We start from the raw sequence: 24,574 nt of genomic DNA, 5'->3' as shown, positions 1-24,574 counted from the left end.
TGGCAACAGGTAATTTCCTGCCAGGAATATAGTACTAACAACGAATGAACAAACATCACCTGCAGGACAAGGGGAAATGGTTGCAGGACAAGGGAAATGTTTTTAAGTTTAGGGAGGGAAGATTTAGGTTGGATTTTAGGGAAAGTTCATTACAGAGAGAGTGGTGAGGTGCTGGAACAGGCTGCCCAGAGAGGTTGTGGATGCCCCATCCCTGAAGGTGTTCAAGGCCAGGTTGGATGGGGCCCTGGGCAGCCTGGTCTAGTATTAAATGGGGAGGTTGGTGGCCCTGCTTGTGGCAGAAGGGTTGGAGATTCATGATCCTTGAGGTCCCTTCCAACCCTGGCCATTCTGTGTGATTCTGTGTTCGTGACACTCATGCTGGCAGCTGTTTCCACGTGGACGTACAGCCACCCGCAAACAGGACCGACATTACCCCAAACACAACGCACCACCGCATCCCCATTCCATCTCCACTCCCACCTCACTTCCGGCCGCCGCCCCGCGCATGCGCACTGCCACCCCCGCCGCCGAGCATGCGCACAGCGCCGGGTGCCGACGGCGGCCCGGGCAGCTTCGGCGCCGGTGCCACCGCCATGGGTTGAAGGGTGCGGTGCGAGGGCTGGTAGCGGCTGTCGGGCGGGCTGTCCTGAGGATGGAGAGAGCCATGGAGCAGCTCAACCGCCTCACCAGGTCCCTGCGCCGCGCCCGCACCGTGGAGTTGCCGGATGGTAGGAGCCGAGGGGCGGCCGCGGTCTTGGGAATCGGAGAGCGGGGTTAAGAGGGTTGTGTCGGCTCCCACCGCCCGACCCGGCACCGCCGGGCTAAGCGGGTTCCGCCCTGGGAGGTGACTCGGGGAACGGGAGCCGGCTCCCCTCCCTGTTCCGGGCACTTGTTTTTTCTTCACCCTCTTCCTTTCCCCGGCGTCCAGCAGTGCCTGTCTGCCTGTCGGGCAGTGGCGGCTCCCACGCCTGTGACCTCCCTCTGCGTGTGCCGGCGTCCCACTGCCGGGAGCGCTGCCCGCGGAGCAGCTGCGGGAAACCCGAGGGCTCTACTGCCGTCAGTCATGCGCTGTCACCGCGCTTCCTTCGGGGAGTTGTTTTTACAGCTGAGCCTGACTGCGTGGCTGCCAGCTCTCGTTTCCTGCGTTGTGGGGAAGGAATAGCTCTCTTTGCTGCGTGCTTTTTCTGTTGGGACTTCTATGGGGCTTTCTGCTGCTCCAGGCTCCTTGTCCCCACGAATGGCTTCAGTGCTGCGGTGCGGTTATTGATAATGTCACAGTGGACAGCTGCTTCAGAGGGACTTTCCTACTTCTCAGCAAGCTCTTGAATAGTTGCAGTGAGAATTGATTTGATATTGCCAACACAAGATCAAACTTACGGGGATAATGAAGTTACACTTCAACCAATCATGATGACAATATCATGGAATCACCAAGGTTGGCAAAGATCTCCAAGATCATCCAATCCAACCATCCACCAATCACCCATATTTCTCACTAAACCATGTTTCTCAGTGCAATGTTTAAACATTTCTTGAACACCTCCACCACCACCCTGGGCAGCCTGTTCCACTGCCTCACCATTCGTTCAGTTTTCCCTAACATCCAACTTGAATCTCCCCTGGTGCAACTTGAGGCTGTTACCTCTGGTTCTGCCACTGGATACAAGTGAATTATGTTCCAAGATAACCTCTGTTTAATGACCGTCTTGCACTGGTACATCTAATATCTTATCCCTGGACCTGGCCATTCATTGGCCTGCTGAAACTTTTCTTGAGGAGCAGCTCTTGTGTAAGCAGTTTGGGATTTAGTGTTTCACTCCAAACATGTACTGACAGGATCAGCTTAGAATATGCCACTCCCAGTCTGGTATGACATGTGGTTTGATGGCTTCCCAAGTGCCACGAATAGCTTTAATTGTAAAGGTGTGGAGTTCAACTCTGCTCTCCGTCCTTGCTTACCTGGGAGTTACAGTATTCACAGGAAAGAATGAAGGGGTGGGGAGAGTGCACCGTCACAAGAGTACTGCAGCAGAGGGTCTAGAGATGTTCAGGAACATGTAGATGTTGCACTTAGGGACATGGTTTAGTGGGCAAGGACTTATAAGTTGATGGTTGGACAAGATGATCTTAGGTGTCTTTTCCAACCTTAATGATTCAATGAATCTATGAAATGGCGTGTTTGAACTTCCTGGTGCTGATGAAATTGAATCTACATGTTTGTCTTTCAAACATGAAAGTGACTGAAGGAACTGGGGCTGTTTAGTCTGGGGAAGAAGAGACTGAGGGGAGACCTTATTGCTTTCTTCCAGCATCTGAAAGATGCTTACAGCGAGAGCAGGGCTGGTCTCTTCTTACTGGTGACAGGACGAGGGAAATGGCCTCAAGTTGTGCCAGGGTAAGTTTAGGTTGGATATCAGGAAACACTTTTTTACAGAAAGGGTTGTGAAGCACTCTAGGGAGGTGGTTGAGTCACCATCCCTGAATGTGTTTAAAAAACATTTGGTTGTGATGCTCAGGGACACAATTTAGCGGCGGGTTGTTGGAGTTAGAGTAGTATGGTTAGATTGTGGTTGGACTCAATGATCTTGAGGGTCTTTTTCAACCTGAGCAGTTCTATGATTCTCTACGTGGGCTGTAGCCATTGGGGTACTATATAGGTGCTGCTCACGCTTCATTAAGGTGGTGATCTCTGTTAAATTCAAGCCTGTTAGGAAATAAAATATGTGTATCTTGTCAGATGATGAATTTTAAGTATATTTGTTCGTTTTTGAAGCAAGCATTACTTCTTAAGTCCAGTGCCAGTGAGTACAGTGAACTGGCCTTACCAACACAAAAATATTTGTGTGTGTTTGTTTGTTTGTTTTAATTCACTATTGAGTAGGCATTTTCTGGGCACGTAAGAGCTCAACACAAATATCTGGATTCTACTCTAAAGGCTCAGTGCCTGAAAGCCAAGCCTTGTAGCCTGGAGCTACAACTTTTAGGCCCTTAATGTTCATGACTTGAAATAGAAGTAAGTTAGATAATGGGGCATATAACTCTTTTCTCCTTTGTATTATGTATTTTTACCTTGAGTCAATAGGAGCTTGTTTATGAATAGGGATAATATTTACAAAAAATAAGAAGAAAAGCTCCTTAGTTAATTAGCTCTGTACAGAAAAATTCGGGTAAAATCTGTGTGTCACACAGTATACATGTCCTTAATGGAATAGGAAAGGGCTCAGGTGAATAACTATGTCATAAACACCCTTTGTGGCCTGGCTACATTCATATTTAACTACTGTTTAGGTTTATTTGATCCTCTCATGTTCTGCTGTTGCTGTTATTTTTAAGCAGACTTTTATCTTCCTTCTAAGAGACGTTCTGAACAGAGCTCAAGCAAGAGGTTTTCTGTATTATTGTCTTTTTGTCGATGTATTTGTGAGATAATCACATACATTTTTCAACAGCTCCTCCCTCAGGGCTGTTTTGGTACATTAAAGTCATTTTTAAGTTTTGTCAAATTAATTTTTTCTTCTTACAATAATACTTCATTCCAGAAAGTCAGTAAGTGATCAGGCAGGCACATCTAAACACACGTAGTTCTAATATGTGAAGTGGTAATACTGACAGAGAATATCATTGCATATCAGGCTATTTTCAGTCGAGCATCGATCTGCGTCTTTGTGTTGCAGCCTTTTTTTTTCAATGCAGTCAGATCTGAAATATGAAACATTACAAATAAAATATACTGTATTCAAGTTTTCAAGTCGGGTTTAAAAGAAATGATTGTAGTGTAGCTTTCACTTTCACAAACTCATAGCTGTGAGGATTATAGAAGTCACCTTGCAATATGGGAAATAAATGTCTTTTTAAGATATATTTTTAAATTTTTTGCTCAATGCACAGTTCTTAAATGCTTTGATGTAGCAGTGTTAAAATAAATTGATAGAAAGAGAGAAAAAAGCTATGTTGAAGTTTTACCTCTTTGTGAGTGTGGTAGATCTTTCTTTATGATGTAACTCTAGGTACCCATAACCTATGTAATAAGAGTGATCTGTTGAACAGTGGGCACTTTAAAAGGTGAATAACTCCTGCTAGATGAACTTATTTTAGGTAAAATATTACATTTTGATAATGGAGTCATTTAATTTCTTTACAGATAATGAAACTGCTGTTTATACACTAATGCCAATGGTGATGGCTGACCAGCACAGGTGAGAGATTATTTATATTTCCTATTTTTATTTTAAGGTCATAAAAAGCAGCATGTTTGCCGTGACTACAGATGCTAGTGTGTTCTCAATAGTTCCAGTGCTGAATTGAGATTTCTTCAGTAGCTGAAGTTAGTAGTTGACTGTGACTGGCTGAGAGATCTGATTCATTTTGTACTTTAAACTGGAACTGCATCATTCCCTTGGTGCACAGAGAGGAATTTGCTCTAGAGTAAGGAAAACATAGTTTTGTAACCGGGTTGTAGCTCTAAGTGTGTATTTTTTATGACGTAAAAGCCATTAGTCTTACGTAGATGTCTCCAGAAAAACATAGAATGAGTGCTGGACAATGAGACTGACACTTCTGTGATTCCTAAGATAAGCAACTGTTTCCTCTTACTCAGTTGCTCTCAGTATGTTTGTGTTTGGGACTTGTGAGCTGTACAGTGCCAACAAAGCAGTGCTGCCTTCCACTAAGTTCTGTAGGCATGCAGGTAGTAGCTCCTGCTGAAAATAGAAATTGCTTATCTAATCAGTATAAACATGTTACACGTAATATCTTGTTGATACTGTGTGCAAAGGTTTTGCATTACATGATCAGCTCATTACTGGAGGTTGAAATGACCAGTTCACTTGTAGTCTGACCTACTTTGAGATATCGTATCTTAATCAGTTCATTAGAACTCAAAGGGTTGTATTTAAGTTTGTCTTACTATTGTAGTATGTCTTCCTACGTAGCGGTCTCCTGTACTAGTCTTCTTTCTGATCTTTGTTTATATTTAGGAAAGCTGGTAGATATCTCAGCATAGACTATTCTAGTTGAGGAAAATAAGAGTGTGTAGTTTTCTCAAATGTAAGCTAGTGATATACTTGTTTTTTGCCTGTAAAGATGTCATTTGGCCATCTGGTCTAATGCCAACTAATGCACATCAGTGGCCCGCTGTCACAGTTCCTTTTCATGTTGTAATGCTATAATAATGTGATGGAAAACACAGCAATGACAGTGAGGTAGCAGAGTCCCAGGCTGCAGCAAGCGATGATAAGCCCAAGTGCAGCAGCTGCATATGCAGAAACAAAGGAAAAGAGCTGCTTACCTTCAGAAGGCCCTCACATAGGCAGGGACCTCAAGCAAGATACCATCCCCTCATTGCCAACCCTTAAATGAGGTCTGGGAAGGGGTGGATCCTGGTTCCACCCCTTCTGGTCACTCATATGCACCTGCATGCACCTGAGCTCCCCTGGGTTGGCCCTGTCTTCCTACCAGGTGCTCAATCACTGATTCAGGACATGACTTAGCATTTCCACTGCATATGTATAAGTCGGAATGAAAGAACGGAAGTAGGTGTTAATATACAGATGCTTGAATATTGTTGGAACTCTTGTTCAGAAGTTGGTTGTGGGGGAAAAAAGTTGTGATCAAGTAAGAAATAGAGTACTTTTGTACTAGTTATGGTATATACTTGGATATTGTCAGCTATTTTTTGTTAACATCTGGTATTTCTTTTTGAAGGTCTGTCTCAGAGCTGCTGTCAAATTCAAAATTTGATGTGAATTATGCGTTTGGACGTGTGAAGAGAAGTTTGCTTCATATTGCAGCAAAGTAAGACTTATTTGAGTCCGGTCCAGAAGTTAACAATGAAAATAATACCACAAATCTAAGGCATCAATGTAAGCTGGAAAACTCTGTAGTATCAGTTACATTTGTTTTCATACTTCCTCTGTATTTTGTTTGCTTTTTTTTGTAAATCAATGTGCCTGTCTCTCTATTGAGTGACAGGTGTTATATGTGGTGTCAAATAGTTTTCCAAGTTCTGGTGAATTCTAGTATCTTGGTGAATACTTTTTCTCCTTTTTGGGAAGAAAATTAGCTATTATGTATTTCCTTAATAAGTGGGCAACCCTTGCCTCTAGATTCAGAGAAGTATCTGCCTGTTGTGTGTAGGTGCTGCTTGCTTTTTTTGAAACAGTGAGAATCATTTGGGTGCTCTTCGGGAAGCAGCTATTTGAGCTTCTTCATGATCATAATGGAAGGGGTCATTCACTTCTGATATGTTTTTAAATAATAAATGTCTGTCCTGGATAAAACACTTGCATGCAAATTTCAGATTTGTGACCTAGATTTTTTATTTATGTTGCTTTTCTGTGGGATAAATCTGCATTGCCCAAGAACAATCAGATTCATTTCCTTACCGAAATGAACCAGATAGTTTTTGCAACAGCCTTTTAGGAAACTAAGCTTTAAATTAATAAAAGAATGGGGTCCCTTCTTAAATATCTTAGTAGTTCTTACATTTAAACCAGATGGAAAAAAAAAAAGTAGTAATACTGTATGTGAATACCAGATGCATATAGATAACTACACATAAGCAGCAGATATTCGGACACAACAAAGGTAGAAGTTTCAGCTTTCTGAGTGGATGGCTTAAGTAATGTGTTACATGAGCATTGCATGTCTGGATTATATGCTTCTTATATGAAGTTTGCTTAAGGAAGTACTTAAAAAACGCAAGCAAATTTTTGTGTTTGTCTTAGAAGCTTCTTTGAAATGCTAGATCTTTTTATTGCAGCACACAAGCAATTATGTTACAGAGTTTGTGGATTCTGTTTTAACTTGGCTATTTGTTGGATCATTAAGAGGTCATCAAGATGCCATTTTTACAACTTATTGAACAGCTAAGCTTCAGTTTCTTTGGGCTGTTGTATAGTAGTTTTGTCATTGAGAACACTAGTAATAAAAGGTAAACTAGTCAGGATGAATACAAAAATACTGTTTGTTTTTTTTTTCCTTCCTTCAAATCAGTGCTTTCTGGAGAGTTCAGAAGCAGAATAAGCATTTATTACAAAGTTTCTTGGTGACATCAATTACTCTAATGAGCTGCCCTATTATGAAAAGTAAAGAGGACTTCCAGACTGAAACCAAATAGCAAAGAAACATTTGCACGAGTTCTAGCATTTTCCTGACATTTTATATTTTTTCTGATGTTAGAACTTCTAAATGTAACTTCCAGACTCTGAAGTACAAAGAAAGAATCATATTGGAATTAGGGAAAATTCAGTCCTGTGAATAGATGAAAGATGAGGTGAGAGGAAATAATAAACAAAGCACTGAAAGGGAAAAGCACATTATAGATGGTTTATGCTTTAAACCATTGGCTGTCTTAAAGATTTACTGTTGGGTTTTAAAGTCACTAAAATCGTATGCAAGCCTGGCATCTATTTATTAGTACAAGCTATGATCAGTCATTTCTCATCATATTTAAGTGTTCTTCCTTTTAGCTGTATGTGACTTGAAGTATAAAGATGTAAAAGCTATTTAGTTTTAAAAGTTTATGTTAACTGCAATCTGCACGTAGTACTGCTGTTGTCTTTATGTCAGTGTGAATTTGGTTTGTAAATATCCTTGTTACAGTTTTTCCCTTTTCTTCTTAGCTGTGGATCAGTTGAATGCCTTGTTCTATTATTAAAAAAAGGAGCAAACCCAAACTATCAGGACATCTCAGGATGCACACCTCTCCATTTAGCAGCAAGGAATGGGTAAGAAAAATGTTATAAAACTTTAAGAGGTGTTGCACGTAATGCACTTCAGCTGCCGTGATGTTGGAGCATGCCTTCTAGTTGCTGTTTGAGAAAATGTCAGGTCTTATGTTGGCCTTTGAAAGATTTTCTCCTTCCTTGTGGAAAAATAACTTTAGCCTGAATAGTCTGTGTCTCCCAGTTATGTAGTTGTTATTTTGAAGGTAAAGCTTTGCAGTGCTAAAGATAAAACTGTTCCAACTCTGATGCTAATGTTGGCTTTCTCTCTTCAGTTGTTATGGACATTTCTGAAAGTCTGCTTTAGGTAGCACATGCCATTCTTTTTCAGTAAAACTTCTCAAACTTACCAAGCTTTTAAAGTATTTCTTAATCTTTTATTGTCTTATTTCTCAAACTGTATCACATGAAAGCACACAGCTGATTATAGTAATAGTTTTTTTTAAGAAAGAGAAACGTGAGAAAAGGTGCAAGAAGTACTAAATAAAAAGAAATGAGAATAAACGGTTGTGGCTAAAGCACTTAGAGTATTAGAGAGCAGTAAAAGACCAGCAAAACATGAAGGAGGAAAAACACTCCTGCTTTGATTAAGGCTTTTTTTTTGTACTTGCAAAAAATGCATGCGGTGTTACAATGAGCATCTTATTAAATAATGATTTAAAGTGATTTACTATAAATATGTTCACTGAAGTGTACAGATGATGACTGGCTTTATGGATTTCCATTAGCTCCAGCATCTTGTCTTGAGAATGTAATTCGTGCTGAATGGAAGCTGTTAGAGTGATAGTTACTTGTAGCTTTCCAACAAAAACATTCAGCTACACAGTTGCTTTTTGTCCCTTGTTGCCGTGTCACACTTACTGTGTGAATCTCTGGTGCTGTTAATGATGATTTCTCTCTTTCAGGTGCTCAGTACCGTACTCTTTATGAATTAAAACTTTCTGCTATTGTTTTTTAAATTGTTAACTAGAGTGAGTGGAGCTTAAGAAGATGACTTTTCCCTGCTTAATTTTAATGTATTGTCTTGTTTATAGCCAGAAAAAATGCATGAGCAAGCTGCTGGAATACAGCGCAGATGTCAACATTTGTAATAACGAAGGTTTGACTGCAGTAAGTGCTGTTAATTGTCATGGTGAACTTAAAATAAATGCAGACTTTGAAGATCCTGATTTCTTATGCTTCTGCCATCTAACTTGTAACTAGATTAAACTGCTGTGTCCAGTGCTCTTAAGAATCAAAGATGTAACTGAAATACTGAAGTATTTGATATTCAGAGCTTCTGCTGTGAAAATGTTGTCAATTATGCAGTTAGATTTAAAATTTTACTTATCAAATATTCACATGGTTGCTTAAGGAAATATATCATTGTTTTATACTTAGATTCATTGGTTGGCTGTCAATGGGCGGACAGAATTGCTTCATGATCTTGTGCAGCATGTCAGTAACGTAGATGTTGAAGATGCAATGGGACAGACAGCCCTTCATGTAGCTTGTCAAAATGGGCACAAGACAGTAAGTTTTTAAACTTCAGTAAGTTATTAAAGGCATGAAGAATTGCATAATGCTGAAGTGTTATTGCATGGTTTGTTTTTTTTTTTAAAGCTTCAGGCCAGTTGTGCATGAAATGATGGTGAAATGTGACAAACTCTCTGGTTTGTCTTAATATTGACTCCATGCTCTTCTCATAGAGATATCTGGTGTTGCTGTTTTTGAGATTTCAAGTGACTTCCTCTATATACTCACTTATGTTCTGTATTATTGTTGCCTTGTTGATAGCAGGTTTTGATGTGATTTTAAAACAAGGAAGGTGTTCTTTCTTGTTACTTTGTAACAATTCATAATTGTATCAGCTAATGGCTATTAAAAACTTTTGACATCTGAAATGGTCTTAATTTACCCTGAATAAAACGTGCATGAAGTTGAATCAGATATGTGTTTAAAATTAGGAGTAAGCATTTATGGACTCTTCGTATGTTGACCTACATGAATGTAATTTTAGGCATGGTCTTGCATTATGGCTGAATATGTGCTCTTAGAGTACAAGTCTAGATGCTGTTTGTGCTTGAAGTGCATCACAGTAGCAGTAGAGGAGTGATCTTGAGTTATAGAGATTGTCTTCAAGATTACTTATGGTTTGAAAAATTATCTTCCTACGCAGCTCCTTCCTGTTGTCATTGTCAGATCTTGACTTTGGAGATGAAATTTTGCAGAACTAGTATCTATGGATTTGTTTACTCACGTGAACAGAACACAGTAAAAGTTGTTTGAATATCAACACAGTATCTTAACATTTTAAATTATGCCTACATATATACATTTACTTTTGTGTGTGCTTAAAACTTAACCTTGTGATAAGCAGTCGTCAAATTGAGGTTTGCTTCTGTATTAAAACAAGCCTAAAAACATCTGTTTGTAATTCCAGGGGTCTGAAGTTCAGTAAGAAGTGTTGTTATTAAATCAGGAAGATCTATGACTTCCGGCAAGCGTGGTTCTCTATCTAGTATTCAGAAATTTTGTTTTTGAGATTCATTGCTGGAAATTAAATCCTTCAGTGTAATTAGATATGTATGATGCTAACTAGTTCTAAGCCAGTAGACTTCTCTGCTACTGTCTCTCTAATGTTGGTATTTTTATTCTGTTACAGACAGTACAATGTTTGCTGGACAGTGGTGCAGATATAAATAGGCCCAATGTGTCAGGGGCAACTCCACTCTATTTTGCTTGCAGGTATATATTCCTATGGTTTAAATATCATGCTAAAAGTTTTTTTTTTTTTTTTTTTTTTTTTTTTTTTCTCTAATCAGTAACAGTGATGGGAAGGCAAAAAAATTAGGAAACATAAAAGCTGACTTACATTTAATCTTTCCTCATGTTTGAATGTAGTTTGGTGTCTTATCTAAATGTTTGCCCTAGTTCTTCAGACTTTTATACCTCTTTGTAACAGACATATTAAACAAATAGTTGTGCATGTTATGGTGAGAATCAATGACTTAAGACATCCATCAACATAGTTTATTTTGATGAATATTTTTCTCTTTCCTGTGACTGTTAAAAAGGTGTGTATTTTATTCTTATAATTCCAGTAGCTTTTTGTACTGGGTCAGTATTCTGTGCTTCCGGCTCTTGTGGATAGCTAAGATGGTGTGCAAGATGGCTAGTTTGTGACCTGAAACTTCATTGGATTACCTGTATATGTAGCCTTAGTTACTACATCTTTTGTTATGGTCATTAAATACTTCTGTATAACATTTTTGTCAGTATATGCACTGGATATTCTTGAAGGCAGCTGTCAGTTGGGCTTCCAGTGTTTTTAATTAAGTCACCATGTAATCACTGGTGCTCAATTTTTCATTTTTTTCAGGGAAAAGAGTTTTGGTGCAACTAGATAATATATTAGTTCAATAACTTTTGTTTTTTTTTCCCTGTCTATCAGGAGTGAGCGAAGAACTAATTTAGCAAAAAGACTTTCTCTGTGAAGTTGTCCAGGGTGCAGGAAATGCAGCTCATAAATACTTACTGGGCTAGACAAGGATGGTTCATTTCTGAATGATGAGGATGAATCTGGTTGTGTAAATGGGCCATACCTAATTTTTCTCTGGGCTTCTATAGTGATTTGGAAGGGTAGTGGTGGGGCTTGTGAGTGTTATCTTCTGTCTCATGTTTCTTCTTAGTTTCTTATTACATAGTATTAGTTCCCTCCTAATTTGTTGTTGACTGTGTTTGTTAGGTATAATAAAACTCAACTCATAATAAAGCATAACTGCTGTGTAACTCTTTCTTCTTTTGGATAGCCATGGTCAGAGAGACACTGCACAGATTCTTTTGATGAGAGGAGCCAAGTATTTACCAGACAAAAATGGCATTACTCCACTGGATCTCTGTGTACAGGTATTGTTGCCAATACCTTTTTTTTTTTCCCCTAAGAACTGTCACTTGCTAACAATATTAATTGCTCAGTGTTGCTCAGTCTTTTTAATTTCTAGGCCAAAGCAGAATGGTAGTTCTTCAGCAAAACAGAATTGCAACATATACGTGTGTGTGTGTGTGTGTGTATATATATATATATGTATATATATGTATGTATATTCAATGAAGCTGAAGGTTTTGTTTGCGAATTTCCAGTTTGTACCCTATGCAAATGTTTGTAATGGGGATCTCATTACCATCTTTGCAAGGTAGGAGCTCACAAGAACCATAAGAGTTTGCAGAAATCCATTTGACTAGAAAGTTTGGAATCTTTGTCTAATGGTAATAGACTGCTTTGGTTTTTGTGTGCTCAGCTCTTAACAAATAAGAGTTCAAGGCACTCAGAAGTTATGCTGACTCTCAAAGGCTTTCCAAATACAATATCTGGATCATGAACAAAGAACAAAGCTTTAAAGTCTCATGTATTTTCAACTGCTGTACAATTTGTGTTTGGTAAAGTATTATTTATTCTGCTTGCTGGTGTGTCTTTTCTTGATCTGTGAATACTTACATAATTTTCTGTAGGATCAAGCTGAGGATACTGTGTAAATAAATGAAGGGAAGGAAGATTTTGAACCCTTTGCCTATAATCAGAAGACTGGAAAACTATCAACTGGAAAATAAAATTTACTGAACTTAGGGGAGACACCATTATTACCGTTGTGAATGTAATTATTTTGGTGGGATCAAGTTTTAAGATCAGAATTTTATGCTGTACTATAGAAGATGAAAATCAATCTCAAATTATTCTGAAGAGTCCTCATGTGCTGAAGACCTGCAGTTGAAGTAGCTATGTCCACATGGTGATGACTGTTGTCTTCAGCACCTGTGGGATATTTTTGGAATAACTAATCCTGCCAAACTTATTTCATAGGTCATCTGTAAAAAGTCTTAAGCAAGTTAGGCTATTTATTTACAGCATTTCTTTTTGGACAGGAGAAATTCTAATCAGTCCTCAGTTCTGCTCTACTGTTTTGTGAGATTTTTCTTAAAAAAAAAAAACTTTTTTTCTTTTTTTTTAGCCTTCCCTTAGAAAAATAAAAATAATGTACCTTTGTTAAAGACTTTGGATTAATTTAGAGTCTTGGTTGTGCTGTCATGTGTAAGGAAATTAATTGTATGTTGATGGTGGTACTTTATACATTTGTGTCTGTTTTCAAGGCTTAAGGAATTTTGGCATTGAACTGTTCTGTAAAATCTCTTATTTGAGTGTGATGTGTGAGTCAACTGTAGCTATCTGATTCATATTACTGTTGGGAAGGCTTAAGTTGGAAGTAAAGAAGTGGGAAGTCAGCAAATCCTCAAAAAGTGTGTTGTAGACAAAGATATCTGATGGGCAGGAAGTAGATCCAATTGTATTTCATTTTAAAGTGATCTTTTTCTAATGGGGTCTCTAGAAAATAGTAAGGGTTGTTTTGGAGGAGATCACTTGCTCATGCCTTCTGTAACCTGAAGCTTTAAAAGCAATGCAAGAATAAATGAAATAGAAATAGAAATAGAAATGAAAAAGAATGCAAAAATAAATGAAGTATATTGAATGTGCCTGAAAACTGCTCAGGAGTAATAGTTCGCTATACTGTCTTACTGCTGTCTTTTCTGTGAAGCTCAGAAGTAGGTATTTTCATCGTTATGGCAGAATGACTTACTGTAAAACCACAGTCTACTTGATTTTGAGGCTTCTTACATCCACAAACCTGTAAGAAAGTGTAGCAGTATATACTTAATAATACTATTCTTATTTCTTTCTTTTTTTATTAAAGTTTCAAATTTCTGCTTTAGTTTTCAGATTTACAATCCTTAAGGAAGTAGAGGGATGAACACTGCTTCAAAATTGTTTTTTTTTCTTATTAAGTTGTGAGTAGTGACACCTGGTGTTTGCTATTTTGTAGGGATGATAATACTGCATTTGAGATCCTCTAGACAAGACAAGCTGCTGAGTAAAAAAGGAGAAAACAAAATATATTCTTTCCTTTTGCATTAATAGTTTTATTCTTTGATTATGGATTAGATTTTCAAAGTAGGTTTGTGCTTTAGAAGTGCTGAGATTATGAATATTTATATTTCTTGCTAGTGTGGTATGACCTTGCTTTTAAAGAGATGACGTTCATTAATTCTTGAGAATTCTTAAGAATGGTTTTGATTTTAACACTTAAGTTCTTGGCAGTAGGAGCAATTAGTCAATCTGTTAAATGAATCTCCTATCACTGAAGTGCATTCTAAACTGTCGTGTACAGAGAAGGATCCTCTGGAGTTATAGCTTTTAATAAAGTACATCTTTCCAGTTTGTGATATCTATTCAGCTACTAGGTGTCCTTTTAAAGTTGCAGCTGTGTTGAATAAGATTTGATAGAAACAAACTGCAAATTCAAGTTCTGTTCTTTCCCAGTAACAAAGCTGAGAAAAATGTTAAGCTGGTTAACGCTGTTGATCTGGGGCACATGTGGAATCATACATGTGTATTCATTTTGAAGTTAAATAATCTTTCTGTGTGTTTATCCTATTTTTTTAGTTTAGCAAATCAGATCTGTACCTTATGAATCTCTGGGGAAAGATTTGTTTCAGAGGATTAAATTCTGGGTGTTCTTAGGTGAATTGGTATCATCGGTCAGCAGGGAAGCTAAATATTACACTGTATTTAATATCTTTGGGGAATTGCTGGGAAAGAGTTGTTTAAGTGTAAGCTAATTTTGATTTTCTGTAGGAGAACATATCCACACTTAAAAAAACAAAAACAAAAACAAAAAAACACAAACACCAAAAAAAACCCAAAAAACAAGAAATGTTTGGTCTAATATACTGAAATAACTTGATTCTGTCTTCTCCCAAACATTTAGTGATGCCTGATGTTGATGCTTTATTGATTTTGGGTTTATTTTAGAACTGGATTTCTGTAGTCGGTGTTTCTTTCAATATTTGTAATTCTCAGTACGTCTTAATGCCTATATTAGGGTAAGGCCCAATTTGAGTACTACTTTTAATTAAAAATTGTTTTGAACTATTGCTTTTTAGGGTGGATATGGAGAGACTTGTGAAGTCTTAATACAGTACCATCCTCGACTTTTCCAGACAATAATTCAAATGACTCAGAATGAAGATCTACGGGAAAACATGGTATTATGTTTTGTAGATCTAGCAGGGGAGTGTTAGTATGGGTTATTTTTCTTCTCTCCCAACTTAGATAATTTTGTTTTAATATTTTGTTTACTTGAAAGTAACTGCAAACAATCTTGCAGGTTTTAAGACTAAAAAGAAAAATAGTTTTAGTAAAGTATTGGCTGCCACTTCACTGAACTTGGTTTACTAGATTTCGGAAGTTTTTGTTATTTTCTGTAATCCCATACTTCCACTACAAGGTTGAGGACGTCGACGTCTAAGCCTCTATAGAAACAGTGCTCAAATTTCTGTAACAGTGTAGAGTTTTATAAAGTAAAATGATACAGAGATGAGAATTCTCAGGGTGCATTTTAGAAACATGGGGAGATGGAGTAGATGACTTCAAATAAAAGAGAATGTTAAAGGATTAAAACCATGGAACAGAAATGACTCCACAGAAAGGTAAATGACAAAGCACACTATCATGTATTGCAGAAGTGAAGACGATAAGCAAGGAAAATGGATGTTTCATCCAAGCAGTCGTGGCAATGTGTGTGAAGTCAGATCTGAATGGAAGTCCATGTAAAATATATTAGATTGATTCATTGTATAGTTATATTTCTTGTAAAAAAAAAAAAAAAAAAAAAAAAAAAAGTATATTAAAAAAATGAAACCTTAGGTATGGTTTTCTACAACCAAGTTCAAACTATTCTGCCCAGGGACTTGGATAATGACCAGTTCATATTATCTGAAAGTGATGACGTGAAGAGTTAGAAGTCAAGACTCACGTTTTAAACATTCTTCACAAACTGGAAAAAATATTGATAAGCTGCAGGGTGAAAGAATGGATTTCACTAAGGATAAGTACTGTGCTCCTGTGCTTACGTAGGAACAATCAGTGCTGAAATAGATTATGGGAAGCTGCTGCCTGTGGAGCAGCTCTGTAGGAAAGGATCTGATGTTTATTGTAGGCTACAAGTTGTGCTGACACATTGGCATCATGTTTTTCAGTTTGTGAGAGTGAGGAAGAAGGAAGGAACTTCTGTTTCCTTTAAGATGCACAAAGAAAGCAGTCCTGCTGCACAAGTTGTCTTTTGCTGAAATATTGCATCCAGCTTTGGAAACTGTGTTCAGAGAAAGATGAAGACTCCTAAGAATTTAAAGAAAATAATAAACACAAGAAATGACTGCTATAAAAAGATTGAAAGAGTTACAGTTATGTAGCATAAAGAAGTTTGGGATAGGAAGAGGCTTGCGGACTGTCTTAAATTTGTAGAAGGCTGCTGAATAATTTTTTTACAGTAAGAAATATTTTGACTTAGATATTTGTAGCTGGTGATTCAACTTAGCACTGAGAAAAGCTTTCACATAGTTAAGGTTAGTGCAGTATTAGAAAAGAACTTGATGAAGCTGCCTCCAGACATGTAAGTTTAAAAACAAACCAGGCAAATTAAACTATTTTGGATCACAGATTCAACAAGTAGCTCTTATCATGGGATCAGAGTGTTGGGCTAGATTGCCTTTGTGAGGTTCCTTTTCTTTTTGCCTTCCTGCAGTTCTGTGAGAAGGATTACTGAACTTTCTGAAAGTGGGAGTGACAGAAGTGAAGTAAATGTGAAGATTGTAGGAATGCATAATGAATGGAGAGTCACTGGAGAGTTAATTCCTCTGTGAGAAAATGCCTAGGATAGAGAGGTGTACAACAGAGGAGGTAATAGAACGTTAACTAAGGTTAGATTAATTGTTCAACAACAGAGGCATGTATGTTAATGTTTCTAGGAATTAGAGTTAGACGGTGTAATTTTATTCTAGATTAAACTTTGGTCTGATACTCTATGCAATCTCTTTTGTTTTAATGAACCCAGTTGCGACAAGTTCTGGAACATTTGTCTCAGCAGAGTGAAAGCCAGTATCTTAAAATCCTGACAAGTCTTGCTGAAGTTGCTACAACTAATGGTCACAAACTACTTAGGTAAGTGTGAGAGGATTATAAATCGGTTGATAAGCTGCCAGGTAGTTCTTGCCACTTAATAGACTTGATAATCTAAACCATCTGATGTTGGGCACATGCTGGAGTAAATGGATCTCATATCTAATTCTGTATAACAGGACCAACTTAGATCACTGTCTTCACAAGGATTTAATTAGAAAAATGTATAGCTGTTAAGACCAGGAAGGTGGAGTTGCAGAGAGGTGAAATTTTTTTAAAAAATAAGTTTGACACAGCTATGTCAGCTTTAGAAAGGGAAACTTTTTAGTCAGCCATCATTATTACTTTCCAGCCACTCTTCTTTTTTCCTCACAACTTTACTTTCTGCATGCTTTCCTGGGATGCCTGAGAAGAATTTTGTTTTTTTTCAGGCACTTGAATCATGCCTGCTGGCTCTGGTTGTCTTCCATGGTTACTAATATATGTATGAAAGCACCTGTACTGCACTAAAGCAAAACTAGCTTCAACAGTGTGGTATCTCAGCAGTGCAAGTAGCAGTTAGTTGAAGAAGCATGTAAAATAGGCAAGTGTGTTTTCCCAGTATGCTTTACTAATTTTTGTGGCATCTGTTAAAGGCAGTTTGTGCAAAACACCTCATCTGTAATGTGTTGGAACTTCAAATGTGTTTAATGTAAATTAAACTGACAATTTTGCATTTCTATTTGATTTATTACTGTTATTGCTCCATTATATTGAGCAACATTTTCTCAGTATAGCTGTAGAAACAGACTGTAGGAACAGCTTGTACACGTCACAGAATATGAGCTGCTATGTGCTTCTGTAGTTGCTGAATGCGAATTGTCTAGCTCAGGCTGAAGACAAATTAGAAGCATTCTGCTGCATGGGCTGGCATTTCTGGATATGCCTGTACTGAGGGTGTCCTGCAGGCTCTTACTGACCCACTTTTTTTTTTTTGGTATATCGTCACAAGCGATATGGAATTATTTTTCTATTACAAGATATAAATTTCAAAAACTGGATTCAATTTGTGCTTCAACTAAGCATTTCTCAGTTGCTCTTAGCATTAACATAATGAAGCTGGAGGTACTACTTAGTGCAGGTAGCCTTCTGAGCTAGGGCCTCTGTCTTCTCTCTCTCTTCCTTCTATCAAACTGCATGGAAAATGCAATCCATCTATTTAAACTTGTGTGTCTGAGCCAGTAACATTGGAGTATTAGTTTCCTGGGCAGTAACCTGCAGACCATTGCTGTTGGGTTTGTTCATTGTTTAGTCTGGAATAATGTGAAGTAAATTTTTGTAATGCTTCTAGCAGGTAGCCTGGAATGACCGTGGATATGGACTTCTGCCTTTAAACACCCACAGTGATCTTGTTAAAATAGCTTTCCCTCCATTGCCCATTTCCTCTTTCCAAGAAATAACTGGAATGATTTGGTCTTGCTGGTGTAGATTGAGCTTAGCAAAATGTTTACAAATATGCTAGCAAACTATCGAAAGCACTTAAAGATTTTTCTGCTTCAGTGAGTCCTCTTTCTAAAGACAGAGAGATTTAAAATGAAATTTTCACCAAGAAAACACCATTGCTGATGATAAACCTGAATTTACATGTTTATTTTTGCCCTACTTCTTGAATTAGCCTATTGTATTCAGCAATTCTTTTGGTCTGTAAGTAAAGATTTTCTAAATACTGATTTTCAGCTGTGACCAAAACCTTTGGTAATGGTCCAAATAAGGCCAATTAGTCAGGAAATTTATGTTACCAAGTTGAAAATTAAACTTTCTCATTCTTGCCATGTTTACCGTTGTATTCCTTTCTTATCTTTATTGAAAGATAATTGATTTATTGAAAGTTTAAATCAGAATCATGGCAGGGAAGTTGTGCTTTCTGTACTAGTTGTGTAGTAGTTTCCTTAAGTAGGTGTGTGGGTGTATTTTTTTTTCTTAATAATGCCTAACTGGTAGTCATTAAAATGTTACGCTGTAAACAGTGTCGTCTTATTTTTCTTATTTTTGATTTTTTTTTTTAAAACCCATACTGTAGGAAGAAGCAAAGTCATAGTGAAGGTACTGCAATGCTACAGTTGTCCTCAGCACTGTTCCAACAATATTATGTATAACTAATGTTAGAAATTCTTAATACCGTTTAAACTTGAGTGCTACGTTATATGTCTAATTCTGTTGTGCATGTTTCAGTGGGATTTTTTTCATTTTTAAAGTTTGAGTTGCTTTAAAACATTTCCCTGCAGAGCACTGAGGAAAGAGCTTTATTCAGAAGTATAATTAGTTGCTTAAGTTTAGGTAGATTGGAACCAGCTGTGAATTAGCAGATTAGTAATTGCATCAGATATATGCATCCTCTAAGGATGTCAGGGTTCTGGTGCATATTGATCTTATAGTTAGAAAACAAGTACTTCAAGGATAAAACTGAATATATACCTCCTTATAAATATGCATGTGTATCATAGAATGGTTTAGGTTGGAAAGGACCTTTTAGAGTATCTAGTTCCAACCCCCTGTTGTAGGCAGGGACATTTCCCACTGAATCATGTTGCCCACGGTCCATCCAACCTGGCTCTGAACACTTACGGGGGTGGAACATCCACAACTTCTCTGGGCACCATTGTTCCAATGCCTCACTGCCCTCTTCCAAGTATTTAACTTAAATCTCCCCTCTTTTAGTTTAAAGTATTACCCCTTGCCCAGTTGGTACACTCCCCAATAAAGAGTCCCTCCCTGTCTTCCCAGTAGGTCCTTTTTAAGTACTGGAAGGCTGTAATGAGGAGCCTTCTCTTCTCCAGGCTGAACATCACCCTTCTTATGAGAGGGGCTTTGGCCCTCTGAGCATCTTTGTTGGAGTGAGTCCAGAGTAGGGCTACAAGTCCATGTCCAGCTGATGTTGGGGCCAGGCCTGGATGCAGTACTTCAGGTGGGTCTCACAAGGTCACGCTGGGGGGACAATCGCCTCCCTTGTCCTGCTGACTACCCCTCTTTTGATGAAACCCAGGGTACAGCTGGCTTTCTAGGCTGCAAGCACACCTTGCTGGCTCATGTCAAGCTTTTCATCCACTAGCACCACCAAATCCTTTTCCAAAGTGCTGCTCTCCGAACTGTGTAGATTTCAGTAGAAGAAATTTTAATTTCTTGCAGTTTTGTGTGTGTGTGTGTGTGTGTGTGTGTGTTCAGGATTAACAAATTCTTACCTCTTGGAATTTTAAACAAAAGTTAAAAAAAAAAAAAAAAAAAAGTTTGAGTAAGAGTATTCCACTTGTGCACAAACTCATGAGTGTCTGTAATTCACACTGTGTTTGTGGTGAAGGAGTTCTTATTGATTTCAGTGTTGGCCAGTTACTAAGGCATAAAACTTATATATATTAAATAAATAAGTGAAAACCCAATGCTCTTACGTTGTATCTTCTAGGTCACTTGTTTTCCCTTTAAAAAACAGTGACATTTATCATCCTGACCCCTTAGCTGATTAAGATAATTAATTCACATTTAGGACAGGACTTAGGTTATGGCTGACCTGTGATGGTAAATCTGATTAATTATTACAATTTTACCATTATATGTGATTCTCTTTTGGAATGAAAAATGTTTTCAACTGATTAACCCAATTTGTTTCATACACTGAGATCTTTACTGTAGTAAGCTGGATTTCTTACCTGGGACCTGTGCAGGAAATAAAAGTTCAAATATAAGACAAGGACTTTTTTTTTTTTTTTTCAGTGTGTGTCAGACCTTAACATTAGATTGCTTACTCCTTAATATACTACTTTGTTTCATCTCGGAAAAGAAACTTAAATATTCCATTTTTTCCCTCAGCTTGTCAAGTAATTATGAAGCTCAAATGAAGAGTCTCTTGAGGATCGTGAGAATATTTTGCCATGTCTTTCGCATTGGCCCATCCTCTCCCAGTAATGGAAATGACATGGGCTACAATGGAAATAAAACTCCAAGAAGTCAGGTGTTCAAGGTCAGAAAAGTATATGATGTTGTTAGGAAGATAGACGTTAAAGAGATGAATTTCACAAAGCATGCATTCATTAATCAGACATCTCATGAACAGGAAGTAAGTTTGGTTGATGTCCCTATCCCTTCTTAAGTTAATCCTGACTCTTTCCTTTTCTTTAGTTGTTTTTTTTTCACTGAATTCATTTAAACACTAATGCACATTTCACTTTATTATTTATGTTTATTTCTTGTTTGATTTTAATGTTTTATTTATTAGATGTTAAATATTTAGTTCTTAACTGGTCTTGGTAAACTTGGTTTTATTATAAACATTTTATTTAAGAATGTAGTGATCTCAAAATGTGGTAATATTAAGCACTGTAAAAGATATTGTATTAATGTTGCTTCAAAATTAGGAGTTCTTAATTTCTAATCTGTGTGTTGTTTTCACTCTGATCATGATTTTTTTTTTACCCAAGTTATTCTTGAATTTTATTATTATATGCTTTAAAATGTACAGCTTACTATTTCCCTGGAAAGGTTCTTGATTTATAGCTGCTTTTAGAAATGTGCTTTAGGCTCTGGCCATTTAGGTGCTTAATTTCTAAAGTTCATTTGAATACTTGTTTGTGAGGAATCCTGTCAAAAATCGTATCTTTACTTTCTGTAAAGCAGTCTCAGTTTCCTGCATGCCACTGCATTGGGAGTATAACTGATGAGCTGTTCAGAGCACCTAAAGAATAACAGCTGAAAGATAGTCTTTTTTTTTTTCTTTTCTAATTTCTCCTTCCATCCTCTTGATGGCACAGTTCATATCACCAGATTTAGAAGCCAATGATTAAATGATGAGAATATTCCTTAACCTTCACATTTCTATCAGGTGTTCTAAAAGTGGGGTATTTTGAAATTACTGCTTTTTCTTTTGTGATCTGATATGTTTTTTAGATTACTTCTAGTGAATTTTAAAGAGCTGTGTTAATAAGTTCAGGAAAGATGATACTAATTACAGCTATGTTTAGTTATTTAGCTTAATTTTTGATTGTTTTCTTTCCTCAGAACGAAGATTAACATTAGAATATTTGAAAAACAAACGGTACTTTTTTAATAGGAAAATAGTTTTAATAACGAATTCATTTGTATCATTAATATAAGACTAGAGCTTGAGTGAAAAGTACTTGTGCAAAATGTAATGCATCATACTGTATGCAGTGTAATATTGGTCCTTTAGGGTTATTCGTTAAAACATGTTGAACTAAATTGGCACTTTGTGAATTTAACCACGTGTTCATTCCATTTCAAAAAATCAAAGCATTACCCAAATCACAAGAATAATTTTATTAAAGACACCATTTTTTAATGCTTTCATTGAAAGCTTGTTTAAATGTACCAGATCAAACAACAAGCAGATGATGCTAAACACAGTTAATACAGAAAGACTTGTGGTGAGAAGGTTGGACAGATACTGTTATCTTTCTTCTTTTTTTCTTGGGAGTAGCTTAACTTTACATTTTGTTCTGGCTTATAGACTACAATAGAAAGAACTTTCTCTTCAACTGAAGATCATTTCAAAACTCATTATTAAAAAAAATAAAAATAAAATAAAAATATCACAATTTGTGAAGGAAGCTGTATTTCAGCAAAGTTACTTACCTGTGTGGCCATACCAATTTATGTGCTGGAGGAATTGTTTCTCCATTTGGCTTGTAGATTAGTCTTGTGCAGTAGACAAATACTACACAACTGGCACAGCTGTCCCAGAAAATACCAGTAATTCTGACTTCTGTAAAAAAAATAATAAATAAATAATAAAAAAATATATATGTGATATATATGTATAATATAATAATTTAATGTTGTTTTAATGAAAGAGAAGAATATGTACTATTGTTGCATGAACTAACAAAGCAAAACATTCATGAGGATTTAACATTTATTATTGTTACTTTTTAATTTATTTTAGAAGTTTTAAAACTTGGGCAGCCCTTCCTTAGAGCCAGTGCTTTCTTTCTCCATGATATTAAATTTTAGAGTAAAAAATGTAAAAATAATTGATGAGAGTTTGTTCTGGTTTAGGAATGGAGTACGCTGGTCTGGCAGTGCAATTTTAATCTTAGTTGCAGTTGGATTAGACTTTTCTGGATGTACAATAACTGGATAGTTACTACAAGATAATTCTAAGTCAGTTGATTGACTTCCCTTTCTCTTCTATTATTATGTTCCCTTTCTATCTTTTTTTGTTCTTACTTTGAAAATGTGATGTTGGGGACTGTTTACTCCTTTTCAGGAGAGAGGAAAGCCCTTTGTTATATCTCTATATTATTAGATTGGTAATTGTTGTAGTGGTACTGGAAGAGACCCAGGAGTTGTCTATCTTGATTGGTACTAGCATCACCAGCACTTTCTTCAAATGCTGTTTATTTGAACAAGACTTATAGATATTGTCTTATTTTACTGTATAGGATGCTAGTTATTTGTCCAGCACTGTCTCAATTTGAGAATGGATTGGGGAACTTCCATTTGGAGAATGTTGTTGCGGTAGCAGTGGCAGCAGTTCTGTCTTATGGCACCCTTGTGAGATACATGGAGAAACAATTTCGGGTGTTGCTGGCTTCTTGTTTTCCTTTCTTCTGAACACATTCTCTTTATGTTCAAATAGGTCTGTGCATGATGACTTTTAAAAAGCTGATGCAAAAATATGCTTTATCCAATACAACAAGTTAAGAAAAACTTTTTTTTTCTTTTTTTCAACACTGTGTTACAGTTTTCTTATATTAGTGTACTGTTTGAACAGACTTTGAAGCATGTCAGAAATTCTTAGTAATTTTGCCACCTGTCATGAATTTTGGATTTTTTTTTTTTTTTTTTTTTTGAAGAGTTACTGTAATCTAGAATGAAATTGAAAAGGTGAATGTATCTTGATCTGAGGCTGCTGAGGATTGTTATTTCTTGGCAAGAATAAGAAAACCACAGGGCCATCTCTGCTTTACTGAGGTTCTTTTTATGTAATTCACCACAGGCCATCTAGAGAGGATTGTGGTCGCTAGGGGCAAGAAGTTAGTTTCATATGGTACGTAGAACAGTACCAGACATGGAGAGCAGACTGGCTTTCTTTCCTTAAATATCTTATTGGAGAAAATGGAAACATTGGAGTTTTTTTTAACAGTAAGCTTCAACAGGAGTTTTTAATACACAGCTTTCATGTGGGAGTTAATTTGTTCTGAGAGCACATGGTTATTAGGTATAGTGACAGTGTTCCAAATAATCTAGACTCCTGATACTCTCTGTTGCAAATAGCCCTTAATATTTAAAGGTAGGGTTAGATGTTGAGAATGTACTTTTCAGTACCTGCTAAGTCCTTAAATTCCAAAGTTGGTTAAAAATATTGATTCAACAGTAATATATGGAAAAGAGAATGTGTGCACCTTTGATTTTTGGAACATTATGGATAGCTTCAGTCAGAAATACCTCCCTGTACTCAGAAAATGTACACTTGTGAAGTGCCCACATAAGCAGCATTAAGGAGTGGCACTGTTGGGTCTGATGTTTTTGAAATGCCTGTAAGGGAGCCACAAGTGTCTCAGCTCTTCCCATTCTTTGCTGTAGGCCTGCACTTGAGCAGATGTGTAACAATACAATTGTGCCAGGTTTTCATTACATTCCTAGTGAGCAAAGAGTGACTTTGTTCAAATGAAATGCATAGCTTTACAAATTGCTGTGATATCCTACTAATATTACTTTTATTTCAGAAGGGTATTAGTAACCCCTGATCTGAGATATCTTGGATAACTATCAAAATGAGCTGTATGATCTCATGCTGTGCATAAAACTCAATTTATTAGATGCATGTATCAGTCTGAATCTTTGGCTCTGTTTAGGGCTTGCTCTATCCACC

The 24,574-nt window shown here is 37.0% G+C and overlaps 1 protein-coding gene across 3 annotated transcripts in view; it reads left to right on the top strand.

Moving 5' to 3' along the window:
* The first annotated feature begins 556 nt into the window (after nt 1-556).
* HACE1 (HECT domain and ankyrin repeat containing E3 ubiquitin protein ligase 1) overlaps nt 557-24,574 on the top strand; it is a 47,945-nt gene continuing 23,927 nt past the window's right edge. Inside the window, exons 1-11 of one of the 3 annotated variants that reach the window (XM_042891100.1) lie at nt 557-728; nt 4,142-4,196; nt 5,704-5,793; nt 7,623-7,727; nt 8,759-8,834; nt 9,105-9,236; nt 10,369-10,451; nt 11,516-11,612; nt 14,700-14,801; nt 16,649-16,755; nt 20,554-20,704. In XM_042891100.1, coding sequence (XP_042747034.1) covers nt 653-728; nt 4,142-4,196; nt 5,704-5,793; nt 7,623-7,727; nt 8,759-8,834; nt 9,105-9,236; nt 10,369-10,451; nt 11,516-11,612; nt 14,700-14,801; nt 16,649-16,755; nt 20,554-20,704 — 1,074 coding nt within the window. In that variant the 5' untranslated portion in view covers nt 557-652. Of the gene's footprint in view, nt 729-4,141; nt 4,197-5,703; nt 5,862-7,622; nt 7,728-8,758; nt 8,835-9,104; nt 9,237-10,368; nt 10,452-11,515; nt 11,613-14,699; nt 14,802-16,648; nt 16,756-20,553; nt 20,801-24,574 lie in introns of those variants that run through there. The other 2 variants (XM_042891092.1, XM_042891108.1) reach the window with 2 other exon arrangements.

This window comes from Lagopus leucura, unplaced genomic scaffold (assembly GCF_019238085.1).
Source record: "Lagopus leucura isolate 7727_CA_CO unplaced genomic scaffold, USGS_WTPT01 Super-Scaffold_73, whole genome shotgun sequence".
Classification (NCBI taxonomy): domain Eukaryota; kingdom Metazoa; phylum Chordata; class Aves; order Galliformes; family Phasianidae; genus Lagopus; species Lagopus leucura.
This window is presented reverse-complemented; position numbering and strand designations above follow the sequence as displayed.